Below are 25,104 nucleotides of genomic sequence, written 5' to 3'. Positions count from 1 at the left end.
CCATTATACAGTGCACCCATTTCCAAATTTTTTTTGAAACATCACATAACCACCACATATGATAAAATGTGTCTGTCTTGTTTTTACACTTCCAACATTTCTCTGAGCAATTACCATTTTGCTTTGCTAATCTATCTAGAGTAACATACCATCTATAAAACATCTTATACATATTTTCTTTATAGGTAACAGCATTAGTCATATTAACATTTTTCAACCATATTTGATCCCAGTCTTCTAGATTCACAATATGACCTAAGTTCTGGATCCATGCAATCATATTTTTCTTAATAATCTCATCTATCATAACATCCTGCAATAAGATCTTGTAAATTTTCTTTATCATTTTTTCTCCTGGTCCGACTCTCTTAATCACTCAGCCATTTCATGTTTTAACCTGGGTCCTAGACTGAGAACTCTAAGATTGAGATTTCTGTGGTGAATGTCGATAAATCAAAAGTAGGTTTGCAGCTTACAGAGCTAATGTTTTAAGCATGTTTTTATTTTAAGTAAAAAAAACCCAATCCTTTGTGTTTGTGTCCTTTATAATGTTTATATCTCTGCTACCTGGCATTACATTTTATGACACAAATGGCCCAGCCCAACAAGATCTCATTTATGTCAGATCTGGCCCTCATAACAAATGAATTTGACACCCCTGGTCTATAGGGATGTCAGTCAATGATTGGCACATGGAGGACAACAATGGAATGTGACATGGAAGCCCTGTCGTTGTGTGTGACACCACTTCTGGGGAAAACTGGAAGTGATACCACGCTGCTCTAGGAAACACAGGAAAATCTATGGTAAAATAGTAGCATTTCCAGTGATTGCTAGAACAGCGTGACAACACTTCCAGGTTTTCCCCACACATCGTCACGCTGGTGACAGGTTTTCCCTGGAAGTGATGTCACATCGTCATGCTGGTGATTTTTTTTTCTCCCACTGCCCAAAGGAGCTGCAGCAGGAAGCACAGGTTGCCAATGGGAACTCTCCCACCATAGCGTTGACAGGTCTCCTGCTATTTGGAATAATTTTTGCCAGTAGAACTGATGAATTTACTACTGAACTTTAACAGACAGAATCCAAACAGAACCAAACCTCCTGAAAATGGCAATCACCACACTGGGCAATAAATTTTATTGGTTTTCTGAAGGCGGATTTGAGATGAAGAACTTATTACTCTTCTTATAGTGCTGCAGTGAGAACAAGGCACAGCTAGAAGTCTGGAGGAACAAATGTATTTGTGAAGTGAGGAAAAAATATAACCAATTAGGCTCATATGATCTTCCCAAATAACCTCTCTCTGGTTCACACTATACAAGATTCTACAAAGCTAAATAAAGGAACACAAGTATAAGCTAAGATTGCTCTGAATCGTCAATACAAACCTTGGAACTAGCAATGCCATAGAGTTGTGCTTCTCAGAAGAATACACACACACTATTTAAGCAGCTTTCTTTTAAAAGACCTTAGAAGATAATTCATTAGGTATTCTCGTCTTATTTCCCCAGATCTGTATGCCACGTCACTAATTTAGTCCACATTTAAATGAATTTAGTTTGATAACTGCATGTATACACATGGCTGTTCCTCTTCTGATGATGATTTTGTAGCCATGCCATTCCCCAAGGAGAGGTGGCCGTGACCCAGGTTCAATGGTATCTTGCGTTCAGAAATGTTCTGTTTCACTAGATCTAAAGGCATTTATCCCTCCTCTTTCTTTCTTTTCAAAAACATGTACCAAACAAAGCATCCCTAGTCATTTCAAGAGTATAATCCTAAACTATTGTTTTAAAAGGGAGAGGATGGAAGGTGCATAAGAATTTCCAGATCCAGGCCAGTACACAGACAGTTCTGCATAACAGCTCCTAAACTATGCTGCTTTATTTATTAACATGTGCTATTTATGAAGTACATTGCAGATGCTGCTTTTATCCAGGCTCGTAACTGATATGTTTTAACTCTGTCAATTGTTTTTTTACAGTCTGCTCCTAATCCAAGGCCTGTTTTTGACCATCATTTTAGGACGCTGAATGCTTTATGTTTTTATGATCTGGCTGGGTTTTATGGTTCCTTTTAATTAATCATATTTTACTTTGTGAGCTGCCTTGAGCAGGTCTCTGGAGAGGCAGCATATAATTCTAAATTTCTACACAAATATGGAAGTACAAGTATGCACCAAATGCTCCATTCACAGTGTCAACAATTCTTGGCAGTTCGTTGCATCATCAACATTCTTTCTGTGGCCGACGCACCTCCCAAGACTGTTCAAAATAAATGTGTTCTTCTCAGAACCCAAAAGCAGCATCAAAATGCTGCAAAGGACTACTGATAGAGGATGCGCAAACTGTAAAAGCAACATTTGGCTGCCACTGAATGAGACTAGTTAGCCTGAATTACTTTTGAAGATTATTTTGCCCTAGCTGTAGAGTAGCAACGTCATCAGCCATTGAATTTTTTAACGGAAAACTATCACTTGGCTAGGCCTCAGTATTAAGGCTGGGAAAGCCCATGACAGATTCTAACAGCTTCACCGTGCTCAGTGCTGGAGCTGGAAAAGCAAATGACGTGAGTGACTCAGCACTTTGGGTGGGTTTATGAGGACTGATTCACACATTACACAGTACACAGATCTGGTGTGCCTTCCTTGTGTCCACAAAGCAATAGAGTCATATGTGAGTCGTGGGTTCTCCTCTGTTCCCATGCATAGTGTTCCCATTGGCCTGCTTATGGCGGGAAACCTCCAGGCACGGCTCTTTTTGTAGCAGGAACTCCTTTGCATATTAGGCGACACACCCCTAGTGTAGCCAATCCTCCAAGAGCTTACAGAGCTCTTCTTACAGGGGCTACTGTAAGCTCTTGGAGGATTGGCTACATTAGGGCTGTTGCCTAATATGCAAAGGAGTTCCTGCTACAAAAAGAGCCCTGCCTCCAGGCAATTGAGGCTTTGCCCACCGATGCTCATCTAATCAGCAGGCAGAAACGGGAGCCAAAGGTGGGGGGCACAATCATTTTTGGAAGAAAAATTAAAAATAATAATATGGCCGCCTACTTACTAGGAGTTCTGACCATAAAGTTCCTGGCGATTCCTAGAGCTACCCTTGTCTCTTCTGGGCTGCTGCCCCCACCACAACCCTCCCGCTGGTTGCCAGGCAACTCCAGCTATGCATGAGGTGTGTGCTAGGGATAAATATGACACAACGTGTGGAGAAGGGACTTCAAGCTTTCCCCCATGCTATCTGTCTAACCTGCAACAGTCTCAGAGGGCACTATTTGCCTTTTTGGGAAAATGGCATGTGGTGAGGAAAGGCCAGTGCCCCTTATTCACACACCATGGTCCTGATCTGAATCAGGCATCACAGATACAGGAATTGAGGGGAACCAGCAACTCATGAGCAGCTATGTTACATTGACACAGGGTGGAGACCTTCTCCTCCCCCTCTCCGCCCCGCCTATGTGCTACGTAACATGTTAATTGGCAGGCTTGGGAAAGAAGAAATGGAAGTATGGAAATTAGAATTAGGCCTGGAACTAGCACTTGCAGAGGAAATAATAGACGAGTTAAATATATTTATTAAAACTGTGGATGGGCCAAGGAAACCAAGGATGGCCCTCCTGTAACAGAAGAATGCAGAAGAATTCAGTAAGGGCTGCAGTCTTGTGCATCAGAACCTAGCTATCGTGCGATTACTTTCTGGCTGAATTGCTTAATAGATTGTCACTGGATTTAGCACCAGGTTAACAGGGCCCATAACAGACAGGCACAACAATACCTTAAATGCAATACCCCCCAGCACACAGTTCTAATGTATCAGCTGTGTTGGAAAGTCTCCAGAGTTTTGCTATATGTAGCTGCCAGCTGGTTCCATTTATTTTTCTTCGGGGTTTTTCATATTTTGATTGTAATAAATAATTAATCCGAGGCTTTGTAACTTGCTGACAAGATACAAACACATCACATTTCGATGCTGGGCAATGTGTCACTAAGAAACGACACACACCATGCAGAAAAGTGATGCATTCCCGAAGTAGGCTAAATTATCAAGGTCAACCACTAAACGTACTCCAACTCTGAAAAGAATATCAACAACAGCAACTTGAACCTACTGTCAGGACTGGAAATTCTTGACTGAAATTCTGTTTTGTTAGCAAGAAATTTAAAAATCCCAAACATTCTGCCGCATAGGGCTTTCTTTGATAGGTTCGGCTTAAACTTATCTTTATTTTATTTTTAGAAATGAGCAAACCTCACAGTTAGGAAAGAGAAGCCTAGAATCATGTTAGCCTGTTGTGGCAAAATTAACCAGGAGTCCAGTGGCACCTTAAAGACGTTCACAGCATAAACTCTGGTTATCTGATGAAGCGAGCTTTTACTCTTGAGAGCTCATACCCCAAATATCTTGTTGGTCCCTAAGGTGCTGCTGGAGTCGAAACAAAACCCTGACTTGTGGAAGTTTATGCCAGAATTTTGTTAGCCATTTTCTACTTGAGTCTCATTTAATTAAGACAGATGTCTGAGAAAAGAGGTGATGGTGTAAGAAGATACTGAGGGTAATTCCAGAATGTTCTCCAAAAATCCACGGTACTGCAAGGATAAGAATGAGGGCTAGGGGATGACGACTTCATTCCAAAAATGGAAACAAAACAGAAATATGGTCAGGGGAAGATAGTAACAGAAAAAGGAATTATTGTGAATATAACATAAGAATCGCCACGGGGAACAAAAAATCACAAGGGAGGTGAATTTGAAAACTGTCCATAAAACCCCAATAATGGGTAAGATGGGATGTAAATTTGCACAACCACATATTCCATTAAAATTCCTTTCCCACCCCCAGTCATCTCATGGCAGACATTCACATTCAGCTTTTACTTACAAAAAGTTTAACAGGTAAGACAGGGTGACATGCAAGAAATCGAAGGTTAAATATAGACCAGCTAAACCAGCCGCCCTACTGGCTTTTAGAAGTATCTTGTTTTATTAAACGCTATGTTTTCCAATTTTCCCCTCAGATATTTTCATAAACAAACATCTCCTTTGGGATGGTTTGTCTCCCAGCACTATCCCTGTTCTAATAACATGATGATTACAAACCTTGGAAATTATATTTTAAAAAATGTAAAATGGAGAACTATTGCTAAACGTTTTTCAATAACCAATTCGCGATGCATGGATAAGAGGAGACACCGGACAGAAGTGCTATCCTACCTTACACGAAGCGATTTTCAGAGGGCAGCCATTTTGGTCTGCAGTAGAACAGTTAGCTTCAAGTCCAGTAGTGCCTCAGTGGCCAAAAAGATTTTCGGGGTGTAAGCTTTCAAGAGTCTGATGAAAGGAGTTTTGACTCTTGAAAGCTTACACCCCGAAAATCTTGTTGGTCTCTAACGTGCTAATGGACTCAACTCCTGCTATCCTATCTGGCTCTCTTTGTAAGGAAAAAACCAAACGGACTCATCTGAACACACAATTTAGGCAATATAATCCTGATTTCAAAAGGAAGCTGGGAATCCTGGAGAAGACACTAAATAGCCTGTGTTTCTTAGTCAGGTTGATGCTTGACCCGGGCAAGTTTTCTTTCCTTAATGGCCCATTTAGGACAAAAGAATCACTGAAAACAGACCAACCTGCACAGGCTCCGGGGTGAGCTGGACAACGTGCTGCATCCGCTCGTTGTGGTGGTGCCTGGACTCCTCTTCGTAGATTACGTCCCGTTCGTGCTGGGGGAGGTTCAGGAATCGCCGAATGGTGCAGAGGTTTTCCCAAAGCGTGCGGTTTTCGGGACTTGGGTTTTCTTTCCAGCGGAGCAGCTCACATAGCCAACCCTGCAGCAGGAAGTCAGAACATCACAAGTGCTGAGCTTGAGCAAACCTGTTTACTGCTAAATGATCTCTCGCTTCCATTGTCCTAGCATGATTTCTTACAGGCAGTGCTTTCAATTCCAATTACATAACTGGGGCAGCTCCTATTACCGAACGGAGAACTGGGGAAAGCCGAAGATATCACACATACTACAGTTCTACTAAAACCCAGACAACATCCTCCAAGTTGCCCCAGGCACACATTTAAGTGCACAGGGTCTCAAACTGAGACATCTAACGACAGAAAACAGCTTTTTCAATTTTGCCCCAAATGACACACACACCTCTTTCCTCACACTACTGGGCAGTACAACAGCTTGTGGTGCTCTTCCATGGACCCATATCTGAAAACTCCAGAGTTCCAACATGATGGAAGGGTAGAACAACTACTCATACCTGGGATATCACAAATGAGCAAGAAAACACACGCAGAGAAGATGGAACCCAACGACTGCAGTCACCCTGGCTTTGGGCCTGGGGGAGGGCCTTCTCGGTCATGGCCCCAAAATTTTGGCAGTCTTTCCTCAGGGAGACTCTTCCGCCCCCTTCTGTTGCCACCCTCTGCCATTGGGTGAATCCTTTTTTGTTTCGTTCAGCTTTCCCCCAGTGATCCCACCTCCCTGGCCCAATGTTTTTTGACTGTTATGTTTTAGCTCTGCTTTTAACTGTTTTAATGCGTGGTTTGAGTCAGTTTTAACAGTTTTTAAGATGTGATATTATTATATTTTTAATTTGTCAGCCCTTATGAGGGCCAGAAAGGCAGGGTATAAATTTTGTAAATCAATTGATAAGTAAAGATGGCACCCAGAGAGAATCAAAGTCAGAAGAATTTCAAAAGGGAATCCTTAGGAGCAGCCCTCTACACAACAAGGTATGACATGTTGCCCATGATCTGGCATTCAGCACTGCAACAATTTAAAAAAGCACAAGGAAAGAATGCAGGGAGGCTATTCGTGATTGGTTTGTCAGCAGCAGCTGAAAGCAACACCCACCCACTTGCCCACCCCCTAAGACATGTGATGGATTTCAATTTGTTATGTGGAATATTATCATGTAGTAAATTTTACAGGGTTTCCTTCTAATAGTCAATGTTGCCTATGGTCTTAAGGGAACAGACTGATGCAAGCTGTGGGACAGAAGGAAAATACTTGCTAACGGGTGGGAAACTCTCTTAACCTCAGCGGCTTACATATATGTGAAGGGTACATGTTCTCATCAGTTGGATCTAATCACTAATGGTTTCTTTACCTTGTACATCTGCAAAGCCTGGTGCAGGAGGAAACTTTGCTTGTACCTGCAAACATCTGTCTCCTGTACAGCTGTGCCTGGATCATCCCTTTGTGGTGGTTGTTTTTTTACAAGGGGAAACTCAAGGCAATCATGATGTAATGTAAAAACAGGCATTTCCAACTCTTGTTAAGTAACTTATTGTGACAGTTTTATAGCCCGTCCTCTTCAAGCCACAGCTCTGCGTTTAGCCAGAACGTGCACAATCCATACGCTATTAAGAGTGCTTTTGTCCTGGTGGGACCGAAGCAAGTTCAGTGACTTTTTCTGAAGGAGCACCTCAACACTCTGAAGTGTTTTTTTAAAGGTTTAAATTCTGCCCCGCCCAAAACAAAACAAACTCTACATATGAAGGTACCTCAAAAGAAAGATTCATCACTAACCCCAAGCGCAGTTGAAAGCTTTTGACAGACCAACTCGTAAGTCGAGGAGAACTCCCGATAGAAGGTGCTATAAAAGCCTCCGATGATATTATGTCGCTGTTTGTCTAACTCTTCGCTGTGTCTTCTGCCTTTACTCTCCTCCCCCCCCCCCCGAAAAAGGCAAGATTTGATTATCTCCGCTGCATCAGCCAAGACAGCAACACCAGCTGTTCTCATTGTGCAGCCTCTTCCTCACGGCCTACATGTTAATAACCTGATCATTCCATTTTCTCCTTCAACTGCCGGCTGCAGCGCAGCGAAGAGACAAAAACCTAGGCCCATCTGCAGCAGCTGTAGGCACTGAACTGTGAAGCCACTGGGGATTTATAAACTAATCTGTAACACAACACTGCCTTGTTTTTACAAGTGAGAGGCCACATTTGTGCAGACCTGATCTTTTCTTGCAATAAGCTAGGAGAGGGGAGAAGGGAAGGGAAGGGGGGCTGAAAAGAAGATATCTAATTATTTGCTTGGAATAAATATCTGTATTGAGTATTTTAGTTGGTATGTGGCTAACCACAGAATCAGGTGATGGCTGACTTCCACAGACATCTCTTACCCCCCCCCATCCCATATCTCTTTAATAATGATGGGGGGGGGGAGAAACCCACCCACCCACCCCCTGCTCAGCTCCAAAGTGTTTTCTCAGGGGTTTCCTTTGTACAAAGGGAAATAATTTTTGAAATGTAAAATAAACCATCTGTGGGGGGAGGGGGAATAAGCTCCCATTTCTCCATCCAGCTAAACACTTTCAAATGTTTCAAGCAGGTACAGTTGAAAACCCTCCCGGGGGGAACGAGAGCATGAAGATCAGTTATTTTGTAGATTTATTTTTTGAAAAAGGAAAAGAAAAATCCCATGGCTGTTCAAAGTCAACATCTTGAGTGATCTCGAGGCAACTACGACGGGCCAGGCGGCCTGAGGACCCAGTTGCCACATGAGAGGGCTCAGTCCAAACAAGAAAACAGGGGATGGGGGACTTGCTACCGTCTCTCCTTGTGAGCTTGGACTGTCTTGGCTGTGTCTGATTGATAAGCTCACCTATGATCTGCGCTCATTATGGCCACTTAGCCTGACACTACAGGCCTCATTATGGACGGGGCACATTCTTGCTATTTGTCTTTAGGAAGTACGGTGCTCAGTTTGCCAGGCAACTCGCAAGGTCTCGACCAGGACGCTCAGAGAGAACGACGCTGCAGCGTGACCATGTGTGCAGGCGTGAGCAAACCAAATTAATTTCTGGCACGGGGAGTCGCTGGCCACGGATCTCATCCCAAGGACACCTGAGAACACTGCAGTTCCCCCGGCGGGCGGTCACTCACGGCACGTTTAGGGCAGCCCGGTTTGGAAAGTGAATCACATTCGCGTTATTTAGGGAAATATTAATCCGGTTCCTGCAGAAACTATTTGCTCGGCTGATCAGATTAAGGAATCTAGCCTTCGAGCGTGCCCCGCGCACGCACACGCACACACCACAGCAGGGCCCAAGAAATCTGTGATACTTCACAGCCTCAGACATATTGCACCAGCCATGCCCAGCTGCCACAATAATTAGCTTATGAATGTATCAGCTGGTTCTGCAATTTTTATAAATAATAACTAACCTACGGAGCAGAAAGATTTCCAGGAGCCTAATATTAGCAAGGAATTGCTCAGCCCTCCTCACTCTAATGTCATTGTGCTAAATGCCCTCTTCATGCTTGCAATTTTATAACCACTGGGCCTCCCTCTGATACCCATCTATAAATATTTATTCGGCATCAGCAGTGGCAATTCATTTTGCGTCTGCTGCCTTCCTAACCGCGGTTATTTGTTTTCTCCTCGTTCCACAGTCTATCTGTACAGTTATCTACAACAGATCATGCTTTCATTCCCCCCTCTACTTATTTAAGCAGCCTTTCTCCTAGCCCACTTAGAACTATCTAACCGTCTACAAAATGGGGTCAGTGGGTGCCGTCTGCAAGATGACTCTGCACCAGCACGCATCCCCAAAGCGGTCCCTTCTAACCAGGTAAAAGACGGAGCGTGTGCGCATCCTGTAAGACGTTTCTTCCCATTTAAATAATCTTAGCGTGCCATCCAAGAAAGTTTTGCAGTACCAAGCAAAAAAAAAAAAGTGTAAATGTCAAATAAAACAGTGACAGATGACAGTATTCTCTATTGAATAGCACCGTTGCTTCGTGCATGTTCGATGAGAACTCATGAATTATTAATAAATAAATCTCCCTTTTCTGTTATTAAAAAAAAAAACCACCCGCAAGTTGTGGGTATTTTTTCTTCTCCTCTCCCAGCAAGGCAGTAGCAGAGGGAACCCATGTGTGTTTTACCAAGCACTTCCAAGGGAATTATGTCCGCGTAAGAAATGCTGATACAGAATTTCACACGGATGGCGGAATTCAGGTTGCTTTCGGTTAATGTTAGTGGTATCGGGAAAGACAGGTGAAGAGAGCAGGACCAGGTTCAGTGACAGTAAACATATGGAGAATTTGCCTCCCAGGAGATGCTCTGTCCTTAACACAGCTGACCCTTTGGTGGCCCAGTTCTCTCAGTCCCTCACTCTCATATACAAATAGGCCCAACAGCTAACTTCAGCATTGCTGTGAAGAGCCTCTCCTATTCTCAGCATGCTTCTAACTTGGATTATCCGCTGGAAACTGGTCCATCTTCTCACGAGGAATGTCATCAGGAGCGAATTACCGAGGCACTCTGATATCTAAACAGGCTTCCTGCCTCCTTTGACCTATAAACATGTTGGAGAGACCCTACCTGTACATCCCATTCATCTCCAGGATCAACTTAACGCATCTTCCTTACAATGCTATCCATGGGCTACAGCCAGACGGAAAGAACACCCTGTACTTTCCCCCCAGTGCCCAAACTCTTATCCTTTGAACACCCATCCAAGTTAAACTTCAGCATCTTTGGGAGCATTGCAAGACTTTTAAAATAAGGCTGTCGCCCCATTAAAGAATCTTCGGTGAATCATATGGAATTTTAATAAAGCTGCACAAATTTGTGTTTGAGTAAAAACCAGTAGTTCAGAAGAACAACACACACACATTGTATTTTCAGGTGTGCTGCCTAAATGTGTCAAAGAGGCATTCCATCCCGCCTGCAAAAAGTGAAAAATACCTCTTCTAAGATGACACTTGCCACCTGCAGCTGTAAGTGTGCTATTAAAAAGTGGGAGAAAAACTTTAAAAAACCGCTGTCCAGGGTATCAGCAGCACTTTGCAACATTTACAGGGGCGCTAGTCTTAAATAGGGGCCCCACAAATGCAGCCAAAGGTTGGGAGGGGAATATGATGATCTAGCTGATTCAAACCAAGCAGGGGGTAGGTCTGATCAATGTCTGGACGGCGGACAAGGAAGCAACCATGAGCTCTCTGAATAAAGGGAGGGATGCAAGTAGAATAAATGGCAAGGTGTGGGAGTTCCAGCATCTGTCGCATTTCATCTGTTTTATTCCTTTTCTTATTTTATATTATGTGTTTGAAATTATTGACCATGACACTGCATGACGGGGTGGGCTACTAACGTAAATGCAACACGATTGTGGACGGCAAAGCCTGCCTTCATTGAAATCTTCTGAGCAGGGAAGGGCGGCAGTTAATATTTTTGTTGCCTCTGTCATTGCAGAGAGACCACCAATTCTGTAGCAAGGCCTCCGCCTCCCGCTTTGTTTTGCATGCCGGCCTGCCTACTTGCCCCTGGAATCCAACCCAGTTGCTTACATTTGGAAAACCTGGATGGATGAGCTCGTCTGTCGTATCTCATTACAGAGCATTAGCATGTCCTGAGTGTTTTAAATTGGTAAAAACAAATATCAACATTATTAGTGTCCTATTTTTAACTTCTTGATCTCTTTCCCAATGGCATGCATTTCCCACAGCTAAAGAAAGCATCTGCCAGGGAAGGACGCTTTCCCATTCTTCAACTCAGTCAACGTATGCATTTGGGTATGGTGAGATGGAAAGGCCCTAGAGGAAAGGGGAGGCAGGGGGAGAACTGAGGACTCATTCCCCAAACTTATCAGTGATCCCTTTTTAGCTGCTTGACCCTTTTACTTCTGTAATATTTAGGTCAGCAACAGTGGCTGAGGAAACAGCACTCGCAGCATCTGATAAAGGACCGCCACAGGCACAACATGCTCCACGGAACACAATTTGAACATAAGATTATCAGGGATTCCTGCTTAAAAGCAAGCAGAACTAAGCAGAAGTGCGCATATGTTTTAAGCCTTAGCTCAAAGGAGACTGCACTGAAATCAGGGCTCATTCATTAGTTTCCTAGACAGTCAAATCACACACGCTGTGGTGGAAGTTGGACTGGGGCTACAGCTTGGAAGAAAGGGAGGGGGGGGTAACACTTTCTCCATGCTTTCCCCCTGATTGAAGCTAGTAAAGATGGGCTGTGTTTGGGGGGGGGGGGGGTTGACAGGCAAAGAAAAGGTGTCTTGCACGCGGTAGAGGGCCCCGTCCCGGAAATCACCTGGGCCAATGGAGGCTCCTGGGCAGACCAATGGCTGAAGCAACGATGGCAAGCCCCTCAACAGAAGCCCCGCCCAACAGCTTTCAAGGAAGGGCCAGGCAGGGGTGCTTGGTTGGGATGTTCCCCATGATGGCCACGCCCTCTGGGCAGTGGAGACATAAGGCAGGGCTCTGCTGCTGAGCCATTCTCCCTGGCAACCCTGCAGATGCCAGCGGCATCCACATCGCCATAGGCCACCTTAGATCAGAGCAGAGGTCCTCTAAGGTAGCAGAGGAGGGAAGAGCACAGGAAGGGGAAGCCTGGGCCGGGAATCCAACCACCTCTGTTGCCACACCCAGCAGGACCACACCCCTTTCCATGAGGCTTTAGATGAGCCCAGGCCTGTCCTGCCCAGAGGAAATCGTTTAAAGGGTAGGAAGCAGAGCAGCCAAGGAGGAAGGGTCAGACCTCTACCTCGCTGTCAGAGAAGAGGTGTGGCGCAAGGGAGAAAGGGACTGGGGTGAGACAGAACCCCCCCTCCCTCTCCCAATGACGGTGGCTTTGTCTGTGGCGTGCTGCTAAAGGACGCTGGAGGGCTCAGCAGCCCTGGGCTCCACCCTTAGGAGCCAGAGCCTGACACTGTCTTTTTCCTTCCCAAGCAAGTTCCAAAAAGAGAAATAGCACTGGGCGGATTTAACCCCTACCTCTTCCTCAGTGTGACGGCCCCAAGTTGGGGACCCCCAGTGGCGGCTTTGGAAGATTAAGCTGCACATCTGGTGGGTGACCCATTCACAGATTGCTTATTGATTGCACAAGGTGGCCGTCGCTTTCAGGAAATAAGACTCTCTAAATATATGCTCTACCCTTGCTTGACGTTATTAGGTATTTCCTATCTCATTGTGCTAAAACACAGTCACACACACACAGTGCAAAAGCAATACAGTCATTAGAGCACAGATCCAGTCCCAGAGACGTACATTCTTTTTTGCTTGCATAGTGCTCCCCCCCCCCCTTTAAATTGTTCGGCTGTGGGGATGTAGTGCTTATGCCCTGAAGCACTGCTCAAGCATCGCCCTCCATCGCTTTCCACAAGAGGAGGACAATGAGGTAGCACAGCCCTCCACATCAGATTCAGAAGGCGGCGGGGGGGGGGGGGGGGCGATGAAAGGCCACCCCTCCAATCACCACCGAGTCTCCACCCAGGATCCGGGACTTGGCAAGAACAAGCACAAATCAGCTGCAGCACAGACTTCCCTGCCCTCGTCCCTCTACTGTCCTTTGCGGAGTTCTGGACGCCAGATGGAGATATGTGGGAGAAGGGAGGGGAGAGACAACTAGATGCTATTGAGAGTTTGTGTGTGGATCATGGGTAGTGGTGGTGGGGAGATACAACACAACATGTTGGCAGCGGTTACGGTTCAAAAGCGAGTGGGTAAAGGACCCTGCTTGGCACAGCCGCCCTAAATTTCTCAGCTAGATTGAGAACATTTTCACACATGAAGCTTAAGTCGTTCCTGAGCAAGCCGAACAGAAAGTGGTAGTTTATACAAATATAAGCGCTACAAAGGTCAACACGCTTATATGAATTACAAATGCCTGCCACACTGACAACGTTTGACAAGTACAAACACCACGAAACTCAGAGGTGACAAAAACACCCCAAGACCAGAATTTGAAGAAAGAATATGAAGAATGGTTAAAGTGCTTGGGGCTCTTTAGCTTGGAGAAATGACAGCTGAGGGGGTGACATGATCGAGGTTTATAAGATTATGCATGGGATAGAGCAGGTCGAGAAAGAAGTACTTTTCTCCCTTTCGCACAATACAAGAACTCATGGGCACTCCATGAAATTGCTGAGCGGTCGGGTTAGAACGGATAAAAGGAAGTACTTCTTCACCCAAAGAGTGATTAACACATGGAATTCACTGTCACAGGAAGCGGTGGCGGCTACAAGCATGGACAGTTTTAAGACAGAATTAGATAAGCAAATGGAGCAGAGGTCCATCGGTGGCTATTAGCCACAAGATATAGATAGGAACTCTCCGGCTGGGGAAAGGGATGCCCTGTATTCTTGGTGCTTGGGGGGGGGGAGGCAACAGTGGGAGGGTTTCTAGTGTCCTGGCCCCACTGATGGACCTCCTGATGGCACCTGGTATTTTGGCCACTGTGTGACAGAGTGTTGGACTGGATGGGCCATTGGTCTGATCCAACACTGGCTTCTCTTATATTCTTATGTAATGTTTAGACAATTTCACAGTTCTTAAGTCATTAGGGATCTGAAGGAGACAGACTTTAAGGCCACTGCCCATATTCTACTAATGCACTAATGTCCAGACGGAAGGAATACGCTGCCCCGAGTAATTTATTTTTGAAACACCGCATGAGTGGGGTATTCATCCTCACCAATACATCTTCCTTTACCACGAGTGTCTCTGATGGAACTTAATTAACTGACCTTGAGCAGCTACTTGTTTGGCTTGGTATTCTCAAACTATGTATCCCTATATATAGACAGATACACAGTTTATAAATAAATGTTTCTGTGCTGACATTTTGCTAGGGTTCCAGCAAATACATGAGTAGGCAAATGAGATTTTAGTGAGTGATTAAAAAAAAAATCTCTACTCAAAATATATGTAAGAGGATATTTCCTCACCCACATCTTCAGTGCGGGAAATGTCAGCATCTGTGACAAAAAAGGCAATGTGTGATGTATGCCTTTAAAGAGATTAAAATTACGCTATTAGTGACAGACAGATGACTTTCTAGCTGTGCTCATGCAAAGGCCCTAAAACAAATGCTCAGCAGTGATTAACTGTCTTCACACGAGTCTGCAGCAGCACAAAATCAGCCAGGTAGTATTCCAAACGTGTTTGTTTGCTGCAAAGCTCTCCTTCTATTAATCCAGCATGTCTCCGTGAAAAAGACCCTAAGGGACTGAAAGGTAACTCGGTCTAGAAAAGGGAATGGATAAAAGGCTACTTCCTTCTGTGGCCCTTAATAAAACCTTGACAAGAAGGTCAGCTACCTAGCTCTGCTCTACACCGTAATACTTTTAGACATTTAAGCAGCAACTTCCAGAACTACTCCTTACCACCTTTATTTCATTCCCTTGATTCCATTTAGAGGATTCAGATGATAGCAATAACCTTGTGGTGACTGCAGTTGCCATGACAGGTGAGCTGTTTAGTTGTTTTCATCACAGCATGACTTATCCTGAAAAGATCTTTTTATCTCCTACGCGTGGTATAAGAAAGACCACCACCGACGAACTATCACTGTATGAATGAGTTAACAGGACACTTGAATCCACCCTGTCCAGTCTCTTCTTCCCTTTCCCTGCTTCAAAATGTCAATTAATTACAATCTCGCGTTGGATCTCTGTAGAGGGCTATATACCACCAGATCATATTTTGTAGATATTTTAATTATGTTGCAGAAGGTGTGTGTTTTGTATTTTGTAGATATTTTAACCATGTTGCAGAAGGCTGGTGTTTCCTCACAATCCTCTGTGATCACGCAAAGATGTAAAAATTGTTGAAGGAACTCCCATGTTTCAGCACAACCTATCAAAAGTTATCTGCCATGATTAGGCAGCTTTTGGTGCAAAGTGGACACTTCTCATTTCTAACATCTTCCCTTCCCGCTTCAGTTACCTGAGACTGTCTGTTAATGGGGGAGGAGGAAGAGTACGTGCATACTTTCCAACCTAAACCTCGCAGTACATGAATTTTAAATGAAATGTGCCTATTTTGGTTAGGATATGAGTTTATGATCTTATTTGTAACTGAACTGTTTAAATGCTTTTATGTGGATTTTAATGGTTTTTATGTACCAACCAATGTAAGCCGCCCTGAGCCTGTTCGCTGGGAGGGCGGGGTACAAATAAAATAAATGAATGAATGAATGAATCTAATAAAATAAATTAAATAACATAAATTCTTCAGAGGATAAAATATGTACTCTTTTTAGACATTTCTTTTGCCCCATGATTTCTTATTAAAATCCCAAGAACTGCGTTTCTACGCCCTCATGGATGGAGGAAGACCAATGAAAATACAACAGTGAAAACTAAACATCAAAACCAACAAGGCATCTAAAGAGAACATATGTTTATTAGGAAATTAAATATGTAATTTTTACCATCTACTGCCATTTTTAAGGGCCAACTATCATTTCCCCAACATTTGAGGGCTTCACTTCCAGAATGTTCTAGGTTACATTCCCTAGCATCTCCCCTAAAACGACAGCAGCTGCCAGGGAACTGCCTCTTGTCTCCACTGGACTGCATTACATTTTTATCCTGTTGCTCTTCCAAAGATTGTCAGGGTGACATTCTTAATTTGCTTCCCCTATTTTATCCTCGCCAACACACTTATGGGGCAGGTTGGACTGGAGGGAGATTGACTGAAACATAGTCACATGGCAAGGAAAGATCTGGACCTTGGTCTCTTCAAGCTCTCTAACTGGATCCCCATGCGCAGCAAAAAAACAAACAAACAGGATTCTGCAAGCAGGGGATTCCCTCAAGGAAATCCAACCATTCTATGCATTCTCAGCATCTCAAACAGGCTGATTTTCCGTTCCATCCCTTTCTCCTTTTAACAGACCTTCAACTGCACTCAGCATTCCATGGTCCTACAGCACATTCTGTCCTCTCTAGGCTGCTTACTGGGGAGGGAGTTCCTTTGGTTAAGTCTCCCAAGTATACAGAAGCCCCTTCTTTGTGGGTGGTCCAGTTTTGTTACTTCCTATTAGATATCAGTGACAGTCTAGGGAACTTGGGGGGGGGGGAGAGACTAAATCGCGACCACCCCAGCTGGCAGGCGCTTGACCAAGCTCCTCCCCTCCATATTAGAATAAAACACATACAAAAAATATAAAAACAGACTAATTACTTAATTGGCCCTTAATCAAAGGCCAAACACGTTCCAAACACCCACCCTTTTTTGTTCTTAGTTATAATTTACAAAATCTTATTTTTCTACATTGGAGCTCCATGCCTCCATGACTTCTCCCATGCCTGTAGGTGACCCCACTGTGCATACCGACATACATTCTTTATTTACGATCCAGAGATCAAAAAACATTATAACAACAGCGTCTGAGTCCAGTACACACGGCATACAGGCATAAACATGAAAGAAAATTAAAATTTAAAATATACCCTCTATACAGGCTATGTGTTAAAGGTTCGATCATCAGCTTCCTTGCAGATAAAACCATAACACAAAACTTGGCCACTTTAATGGAGGTCTCGTTTGAACGCTCTGCAAGGAGGCGGGATGTGTAAAACGTATCCACTCTACCTGGGAACTTAAATAGGGGTGAGGAGTATGGAGTGTGTGCCGCGTAGAATTTACAGTGTAATTACACATGCTCGACCGTTTCGACTGTGCCAGACTGGCAGGGACAAAGGCTCTGGGAGCATATGGAATGTGAAGGTGTCTCTCTTCCGGAAGTGCTGAAGGCACATGGTTAAGCTGAGCCAGAGTGAAGGCTCTGCCGCGTTTGAGAAATTCTGTGGTGCAGAGAGGTCTGGTACAGAGTTTTGAGTGCGATTCCCCACGGCCAGACAGAGGTGTGCCCAAACTCTTATCAGCTTGGAGAGATGTATCCCAAATTTGTTGCTTTATTATTTCTTTGGCTCCCAAGGGCCCAAGGTGGGAAATTGCTGAGGGGGGAAAATGTATTGTTCTAATTTGTTCTTTTTGGTGTCCATCCAGACTGAGCGGTAGGTGACCCCACTGCGTAGCTTTCATCATCCACACAGGAGCCAGCCAGGGTAGCAGATCCCACCCCCACCCCCCGGACACTAATATTATTGACAACGGAAAATGCCCATTTTTAAAATATTATTTACTAGCTTTCAACTTCCCTCTAGATAACAACATGCACGTGCCCCAAAATACTGTGTGATCCTTTCCCTTCCCATCATGCTTTTAGCTCTTTAGCAGTAAACTGGATATTGTGGGTATACTTTAAATGGGTTTATAAAGGGGAAGCCAACAGGGGTATATTTGAAAAGTTGGAAAGAATGTGCTCATGGTTGAAATGATGGTGGCCACCTTAGGGGGGAGGGAAAAAACAGAGGGGTAAAAGTATCAAAAAGTTGGAACTAAACTGTAATGTAATAACAATATTGGGATACAATAAAAACATTTGAAAAAAAAACAAACTGGATATTGTGCAGGTAAACACTGTGACCCCATTCTAACTTGTACCATGTCAGAATCTTTTAGCGCTGCCATAGTACCTGCATGTCTGTATGGAATCGTTATTCTGAGACTGATTTTTCCAAGAAGTGACTGAAGGGAAGGAATGGATAGAACTACATACTATCCAGGATGGTTAATTGCTAAAATTGCTAATTGTGGCCTTTATGCCCTCTTTATAAGCCCCTTCAGATACTACTGAACGTGAAACAGGACTAGATGCCCCACTGGTCCAGTACATTTCTAATGATGTTCTACTGGCTCTCCATAGGAACTTAGAGCCTGGGTAGGCGGTGCAGTCCCTTGGACTGCAAGGAGATCAAATCAGTCAAAAGAAATCAATCCTGACTGTTCCCTGGAAGGACAGATACTGAAGCTGAAGCTCAAATACTTTGGCCACCAAATGAGAAGGGAGCACTCACTGGAGAAGACCCTGATGCTGGGAAAGATTGAAGGTCAAAGAAGAAGGGGATGGCAAAGGATGAGATGGTTAGACAGTGTTATGGAGGCAATGAACAAGAAATTAAGCAAACTCCAGAGGACGGCGGAGGACAGGAGGGCCTGACGTGATGTGGTCCATGGGGTCGCAAAGAGTCAAACTCGACTGTGTGACTGAACAACAAGACGTTGTTTATAATACTGATAGAACAAGGTGATATTTATGGGCTTTCTGGACTTGAATTCTTCTCTAGCCTTTAAATTTTAGATGGGCAGATGGATATTTGAGGGTGGTGGAAGCACCAGTAGTCACATCCAGCAAAGCTAGGCGAGAATATAAAAGCTCATGCTGCAGAAAAAAATAATACCTTTCTCATCAAGAACAGTCTGCCAGCATTTGGGAAAGTGACCCTAATAAGACAGTTACAGTAAACAGCACCTTCAAGCTCATAGTACAGTTTTGATGTGGTTATCAGTGCTCATGGAATTTCTTGCTTGTACATCAAACAGAAAGCCTTAGTATCTTCAGGCTATCAAAACCATGCTGAAGCGTCATACGACAATCAACACTACCTGCTAGAACTGTGAAACAAAAGCTGTACGTACTCAGAAATTCTTGTGCATGAAGCAACGCTGGGCAAAGCTACAACAAATTTTGTCTTCACACATTTCAAGCCCTTGCTGCTCGACAGTTTTTTTATCCTTTTGCATTACCTACTGAATTTATTTATTTGCTTCCATATTTATGGCCCGCTTTTCGTTTCACAGGGGACCTCAAGTTGTTTACAATATTGTTCTCATCTCCTCCATTTTATCCCTATCACAACCCTGTGAGGGAGCTTTAGCTGAGAGTCTATGACTGGCCCAAGGTCACCCAGCAGGCTTCCATGGCACTGTTGGGATTCAAACCTGGGTCTTCCACATCCTAGATGTTCAATCTTAACACTACATCAACCTGGCTGCACCATGCACTCAGGTCCATAGCCAGGATTTTTTAAAAAATTCAGGGGGGCCTTTAAATAAGTCAGGGGGCACCCCACACACACTCCTGCGCCCCTCCCCCCAAGGAGCACCTGGGCTGGATGGGAAGTCGAGGGGGACTTGGTGGTAAGTCAGGGGGCCAGGCCCCGAGACGCCCCACTGTAGTTACGGGCCTGCATGCACTGCAACACTTTAGTCAACAGCACTTAATAGATTCTAACTCTGGAGAGTGGATGGAGACCAGGAGCCCTAGGAATTTTTAACATACAAGCTGGCACAGATTGAAGCTGGTGAGCCACCCAAATTATTTTATTTTGGGTGGCTCACAGAATTTCTATTTCAGGACACTTCTGCGTAAAACAACAGGAAGCTTACAGGCATTCTGGTGCCAAGCCTCAGAGAGAGAGCCTGGTAATTCAGTTTGCACTAAAAGGATCCTGATTAAGGACTATCCACTCCTGGCTGCACAGACATCTTTGATATTTGTCCCGAGGAAAGGACGAAGGGCACGTTTGCAAAATCAATTGTGCACTTTTTATATTTACTGCACTTTTACCACATATGTCATTTATTACACAGTGGAAAACCGTTAAATGCACAGTAGTTGTGCCAAGTGGCATTATGCTTTTAACAGCTTTATTCGTTTAACAGCTCCAGCTCTCATTATATTTTGCCATGTGGTACATGAGATTTTTATTCCTTTAACAGTGTAAGAGGGGCTCCGTGGCATTTTTCCTTTTATGCCTTTCATACTGTGCCTGGGGTTTTGCCCCCTTTTTTTTGTGAACATTAACCCAGAGGCTCTGTTGAAAACAAGCGGTGCACCTAAAGATGCAGTGAAAGAAAATGAGGAGGAGAAAGATTTGGGTCCCTCTTTCTGTACTGTCGTACAAGTCCACAGCAACATAGTGGTAAGACTGTTCATGATTCTGCAAATTCTTGCAGAAGCTCTCTTCCTTTCCATTATAAGCATTTTGGAATGCTCCTGTTTCATCTCTTTACTCAAAGGGACACAGGTTCAAACGCTAAGAACCATATCACTGACTCAATGCCTCCTTCTGAGGTTTCCTACAGTCTCTTGCAGGGCTACAGGGGAGCCAAACCATTGCGACTGTTAAATATGACTATTTTGGAAGGTCCTCGCTTTACTGAGCAAGGTGGTGGTGGGGGATTCAGATATGTTATATGTTTCTGTTTCGTTTAAACTCTCTTTCAGAAGAGGACGATCGGATAATGTCTTTGCTAGCCGTTCCATTTAAAAACGCAGAAAAAGAAACCATCGGGAGCTACAAAGACATGATGGATTCTCCAGAGATGATTATTATTGTCCTTTTTATAACTGTGGAAACAGCTGTATTTTTTATTAGCGGGGGAAGGGACGGGTCTGATTTCAACCTCAAATGCTTTCTCTTTTCCTGAAGGAGGAGGAGGAGGAAAAAAAGAGCCCCCAACTCACCTGACTTTTGTTGGCCGCCACTTTGGCAAACAGAGCCTGAGACACCTTGGCCCTTTTCATCTCCTGCTGGATCTCGTCATAAATGGCAGCTGTGATGTTGATGTTGGCTCCTTCCACCTTAATGGGGAGGTCTGTTGTCGGTGTCGAGGTTTTGGCCTACCGAGAGACCATGAAAATAATAATTAAAAAAAGTGCTGCTTTTCAGCCCGGCCATCTGTGCAGAAATTATCAAAGGATTTCAGTCAGCTGATGCCAAACTGCATTAGCTACAGAGGGACACTTCCTGTCCATTATTCTAATCAGGTTAATTGTGATTGGAAATAATTGCAGTGCATTCCTATAGGACGCACACAGCTCCCCCACACCCCCAGCCCGGCCTCACAGATACACCTCTTCCTCCCTCCCTCTTTCACTAACACATAACAGAAACATATATGCCGAAAAACGGAATGGCTACCCAAGCAGAGGCGTCATGATTCAAACAATTACCTGATTCAACTAGCTACAGCAGATACAATATATACATGAGTGTTTGAATTTTTGCTCCCCCCCCCAAAAAAAAAAACCCTCGGTATACCTTAGAGGAAGAGCCTATTCTCCCAGAAAAAATGAGTAAATGCATAGAGGTCTCTAAATAATAAATTATTACTCAATTTAATGCACTCCCTCACGACCGTCTCATCCTTTATTAAAGCTGTACGTATGTATGGCTTCCCATCATTATGCTGGCCAGAGAGTCACCTAATTTCACCTAGGAAATCAGTGGAAATGAAAAGAAAGTGATAATGCCGGGCTTGTCGGTGCATTTGATGCGCTGCCCTTGGTCTCCGACACTCATATTGCAGTTCTGTGAGTTCCACTGCACTCCTTTTAATTGAATGATTTCCAATCAACTTCTGTGACAAATGAAGGACAATAAACGGAGGATGCTGGCACTTCCTGATACTGAGCCAGCAGAGAGAGAGAGAGAGAGCCGGGGGAAGTTCAGGAATGGGGAGGGGAAAGGTGACTGATACTAGAAGCATCCCTGAGATGCATTCAGACAGGACGCTTCATTTCACCAGTATGGGTCTGAAGTATTAGATTCGTGTCTAGTAGCACCTTAGAGACCAACCAGGTTTTGGAGGTATAATCTTTCAAGAGCCAAAGCTCCCTTTGTCAGATATCTGAGGTCTGATTCTCAAGAGCTTATTTCCCCGAGAATCTTGTTGCTCTCTAAGGTGCTGCTGGACTCGAACCGAAGACTTCTACTGCAGACCAACAAGGCCACCCTCTGAAACCAAGGTCAGAAGTATGTTAGTGAAACCACCAAATAACTGGTATACCTGTCATTTTACTGCTCTATCTAACACCAGTTGTTCACACACAGCAGCAGCCGGGGAAGCCTACAAAGCTGGTACCTCTGTGCTGGTACCATAAAACCAACCTGACTTAGAGGCAGCACTGAATATTTGCAGTCTTTGTATCATCTAAGAGTTGTGTGGGTTCACTGTCTGCAAAGAAAAAGCAGCTTTCACTAAACTATCTTTAAAGCAGGATGACAGAGTTTCTGTTTACCGTGCAATCCTATAGAGAGTTACTCCAGTCTAAGCCCATCAGTTTCAATGCACTTAGGACAATTAAAACAAGGACAAACAGATTAAAAAATAGTTTTTATTCGAGAGCTATTACTGCCTTAAATGCTGTATGAAATTGGAATTTGGGTGACATTAGTGGTTTTAAGTTGCTATGTGAACCTTAGGGGAGTTATGAGATAGTTGTGAATGGTTGTGTGAGTGTATGAATATTGTTGTAGATCACCGAAATGATTGCATCGTAATTTCGTTGTACTATGTACAATGACAATAAAGTATATTACTATTACTATTACTATTACTACTTAGACTGTAGTGACCCTGCACAGGAGTGCCCTGTTAGAAACACAGGTGTGGGAACTGTGGGCTGTTGTAATATGAATGACTTAACAAGTGTCAACCTTCCTTCTCTTTGCTAGCATCAGCCTTGCGGTAATTGCCCGTTCCGAATTTCTCCCCATTTTCATCAAAGAACCAAGAAGATGCAGCAACCATCAATTTAACCTTTCCAAAGTTCACCTTCAATGTATTTGGACTGTCTTTTACGACACCGATTTGGCACTGCTTAACTATTATCAAGGACACACCTCAGAACAGCGGCCCTTCAACTTAACAGTTGCAAGCCGAGGATGGCGACTAAAAGGACAAAAAAGGGTACACAATAGGAAAATGCTAATATTCTGTTTCTCAACACTCTCTCATATTGCCCACCCCATTGCAAATCGTATCACAGATTGGTATCTATGGAAACGACGTTTTGTATGGTATAGAATTAACTTTGGCACCAGAAAACAAATTTGTCTTTCTTTTTTCTTAAATATATGTTCTCCTTTTATTGAAGAAACAGAATAAGGTCTCATAAACAGCTAATAAGTTGGATTCCACCTATACAGGCATGGATATCATTAAGATGCCCTCCTGCCTTAATTACGAATCGGTGGCTCATGGGTGGGGGAGAGCCGTGTGTGCTTGGCCACAAGGACGCAAAGACAGCATCACAGAACTATGGCCACTTCTGCTGCTCTGCTCCTTCCCTTTGCAGGACTTGCGCGGCTTTTTCCTGTCCCTGACCTGTTCTCGCTTTTGTGCAACCCAGAAAAAGAACTTTCGAAATCAGGCTTCTGTCCTTTTCTACTCCTGCTGGTTAACGGTGACCAAAGAGACACTTTGTTGTTGTTGTTCAGTCGCACAGTCAAGTCTGACTCTTCGCGACCCCATGGACCAGATCACGCCAGGCTTTCCTGTCTTCCGCTGTCCTCTGAAGTTGGCTCAATTTCATGTTCGTTGCATCTATGACACTGTCTAACCATCTCCTCCTTTGCCGTCCCGTCTTCTTTGACCTTCAATCATTCCCAGCATCAGGGTCTTCTCCAGGGAGTGCTCCCTTCTCATTTGGTGGCCAAAGTATTTGAGCTTCAGTTTCATTATCTGGCCTTCCAGTGGACAGTCAGGGTTGATTTCTTTTACGACTGACTGATTTGATCTTCTTGCAGTCCAAGGGATTTCTTGCAGTCCAAGAGACACTTACATACAGGGATAAGTATGTAACTATGAAGAAAGGTTAAAGTGCTTGGGGCTCTTTAGCTTGGACAAATGACGGCTGAGGGGTGACATGATCAAGGTTTATAAGATTATGCATGGGATAGAGCAGGTTGAGAAAGGAGTACTTTTCTCCCTTTCTCACAATACAAGAACTCTCCTGGGCACTCAATGAAATTAGTACAGATAAAAGTTCACCCAAAGAGTGATAAACACATGGAATTCACTGCCGCAGGGAGTGGTGGCAGATACAAGCACAGACAGCTTCAAGAGGGAATTGGATAAATATATGGAGCAGAGGTCCATCAGTGGCTATTAGCCACAAGGTATAGATAGGAACTCTCAGTCTGGGGCAAGTGATGCTCTGTATTCTTCTTGCTGGGGTGGGGGGGAACAGTGGGAGGTCTTCTAGTGTCCTGGCCCCACTGCTGGACCTCCTGATGGCACCTGGTATTTTTGGCCACTGTGTGACAGAGTGTTAGACTGGATGGGCCATTGTCCTGATCAAACATTGGATTCTCTTATGTTCTTAATTAATGTGCTAAAAAGCAATTTTCAAATGTTGTCACCTCGGGGACAGGGACGGTAACTGGAGGATAAGAAACACAGTTCAGCTATAATGCCACTCCATCCCATCCCTCCACTGCAATGTGCAGAAGAGGCAGGGTTTGCAGGCAGCCCTGCAGGAGAGGTGTCTCCTCGCTCAACTTTGGGGGCAGGGAGCGAGGGCTTAAGAGGCCCTCCATGCCAGCCCTCTGATGTTGCCCTGCCGCCCATCATGGCAAGCCAACCTCCCAGCAAAGCCACATCTGGTTGCCTGTTTGGGGGCTAAGTAGGAACCTTTTGACCTGTCCAGCTAA

The 25,104-nt window shown here is 44.2% G+C and overlaps 1 protein-coding gene across 1 annotated transcript in view; it reads right to left on the bottom strand.

Moving 5' to 3' along the window:
* The window catches only part of SATB2 (SATB homeobox 2), a 202,975-nt gene that overhangs the window by 33,935 nt on the left and 143,936 nt on the right, over positions 1-25,104 (bottom strand). Inside the window, exons 8-9 of the mRNA XM_015414701.1 lie at positions 21,132-21,287; positions 5,629-5,826 (exon numbers count right to left, since the gene is read on the bottom strand). Of these exons, the coding sequence (XP_015270187.1) occupies positions 5,629-5,826; positions 21,132-21,287 (354 nt within the window). The remainder of the gene's footprint in view (positions 1-5,628; positions 5,827-21,131; positions 21,288-25,104) is intronic.

This window comes from Gekko japonicus, unplaced genomic scaffold (genome assembly GCF_001447785.1).
Source record: "Gekko japonicus isolate JY-2015 unplaced genomic scaffold, Gekko_japonicus_V1.1 scaffold1210, whole genome shotgun sequence".
NCBI lineage: Eukaryota > Metazoa > Chordata > Lepidosauria > Squamata > Gekkonidae > Gekko > Gekko japonicus.
Note: the sequence above shows the minus strand (reverse complement) of the source record. Positions and strands in the feature narration are given on the sequence as shown.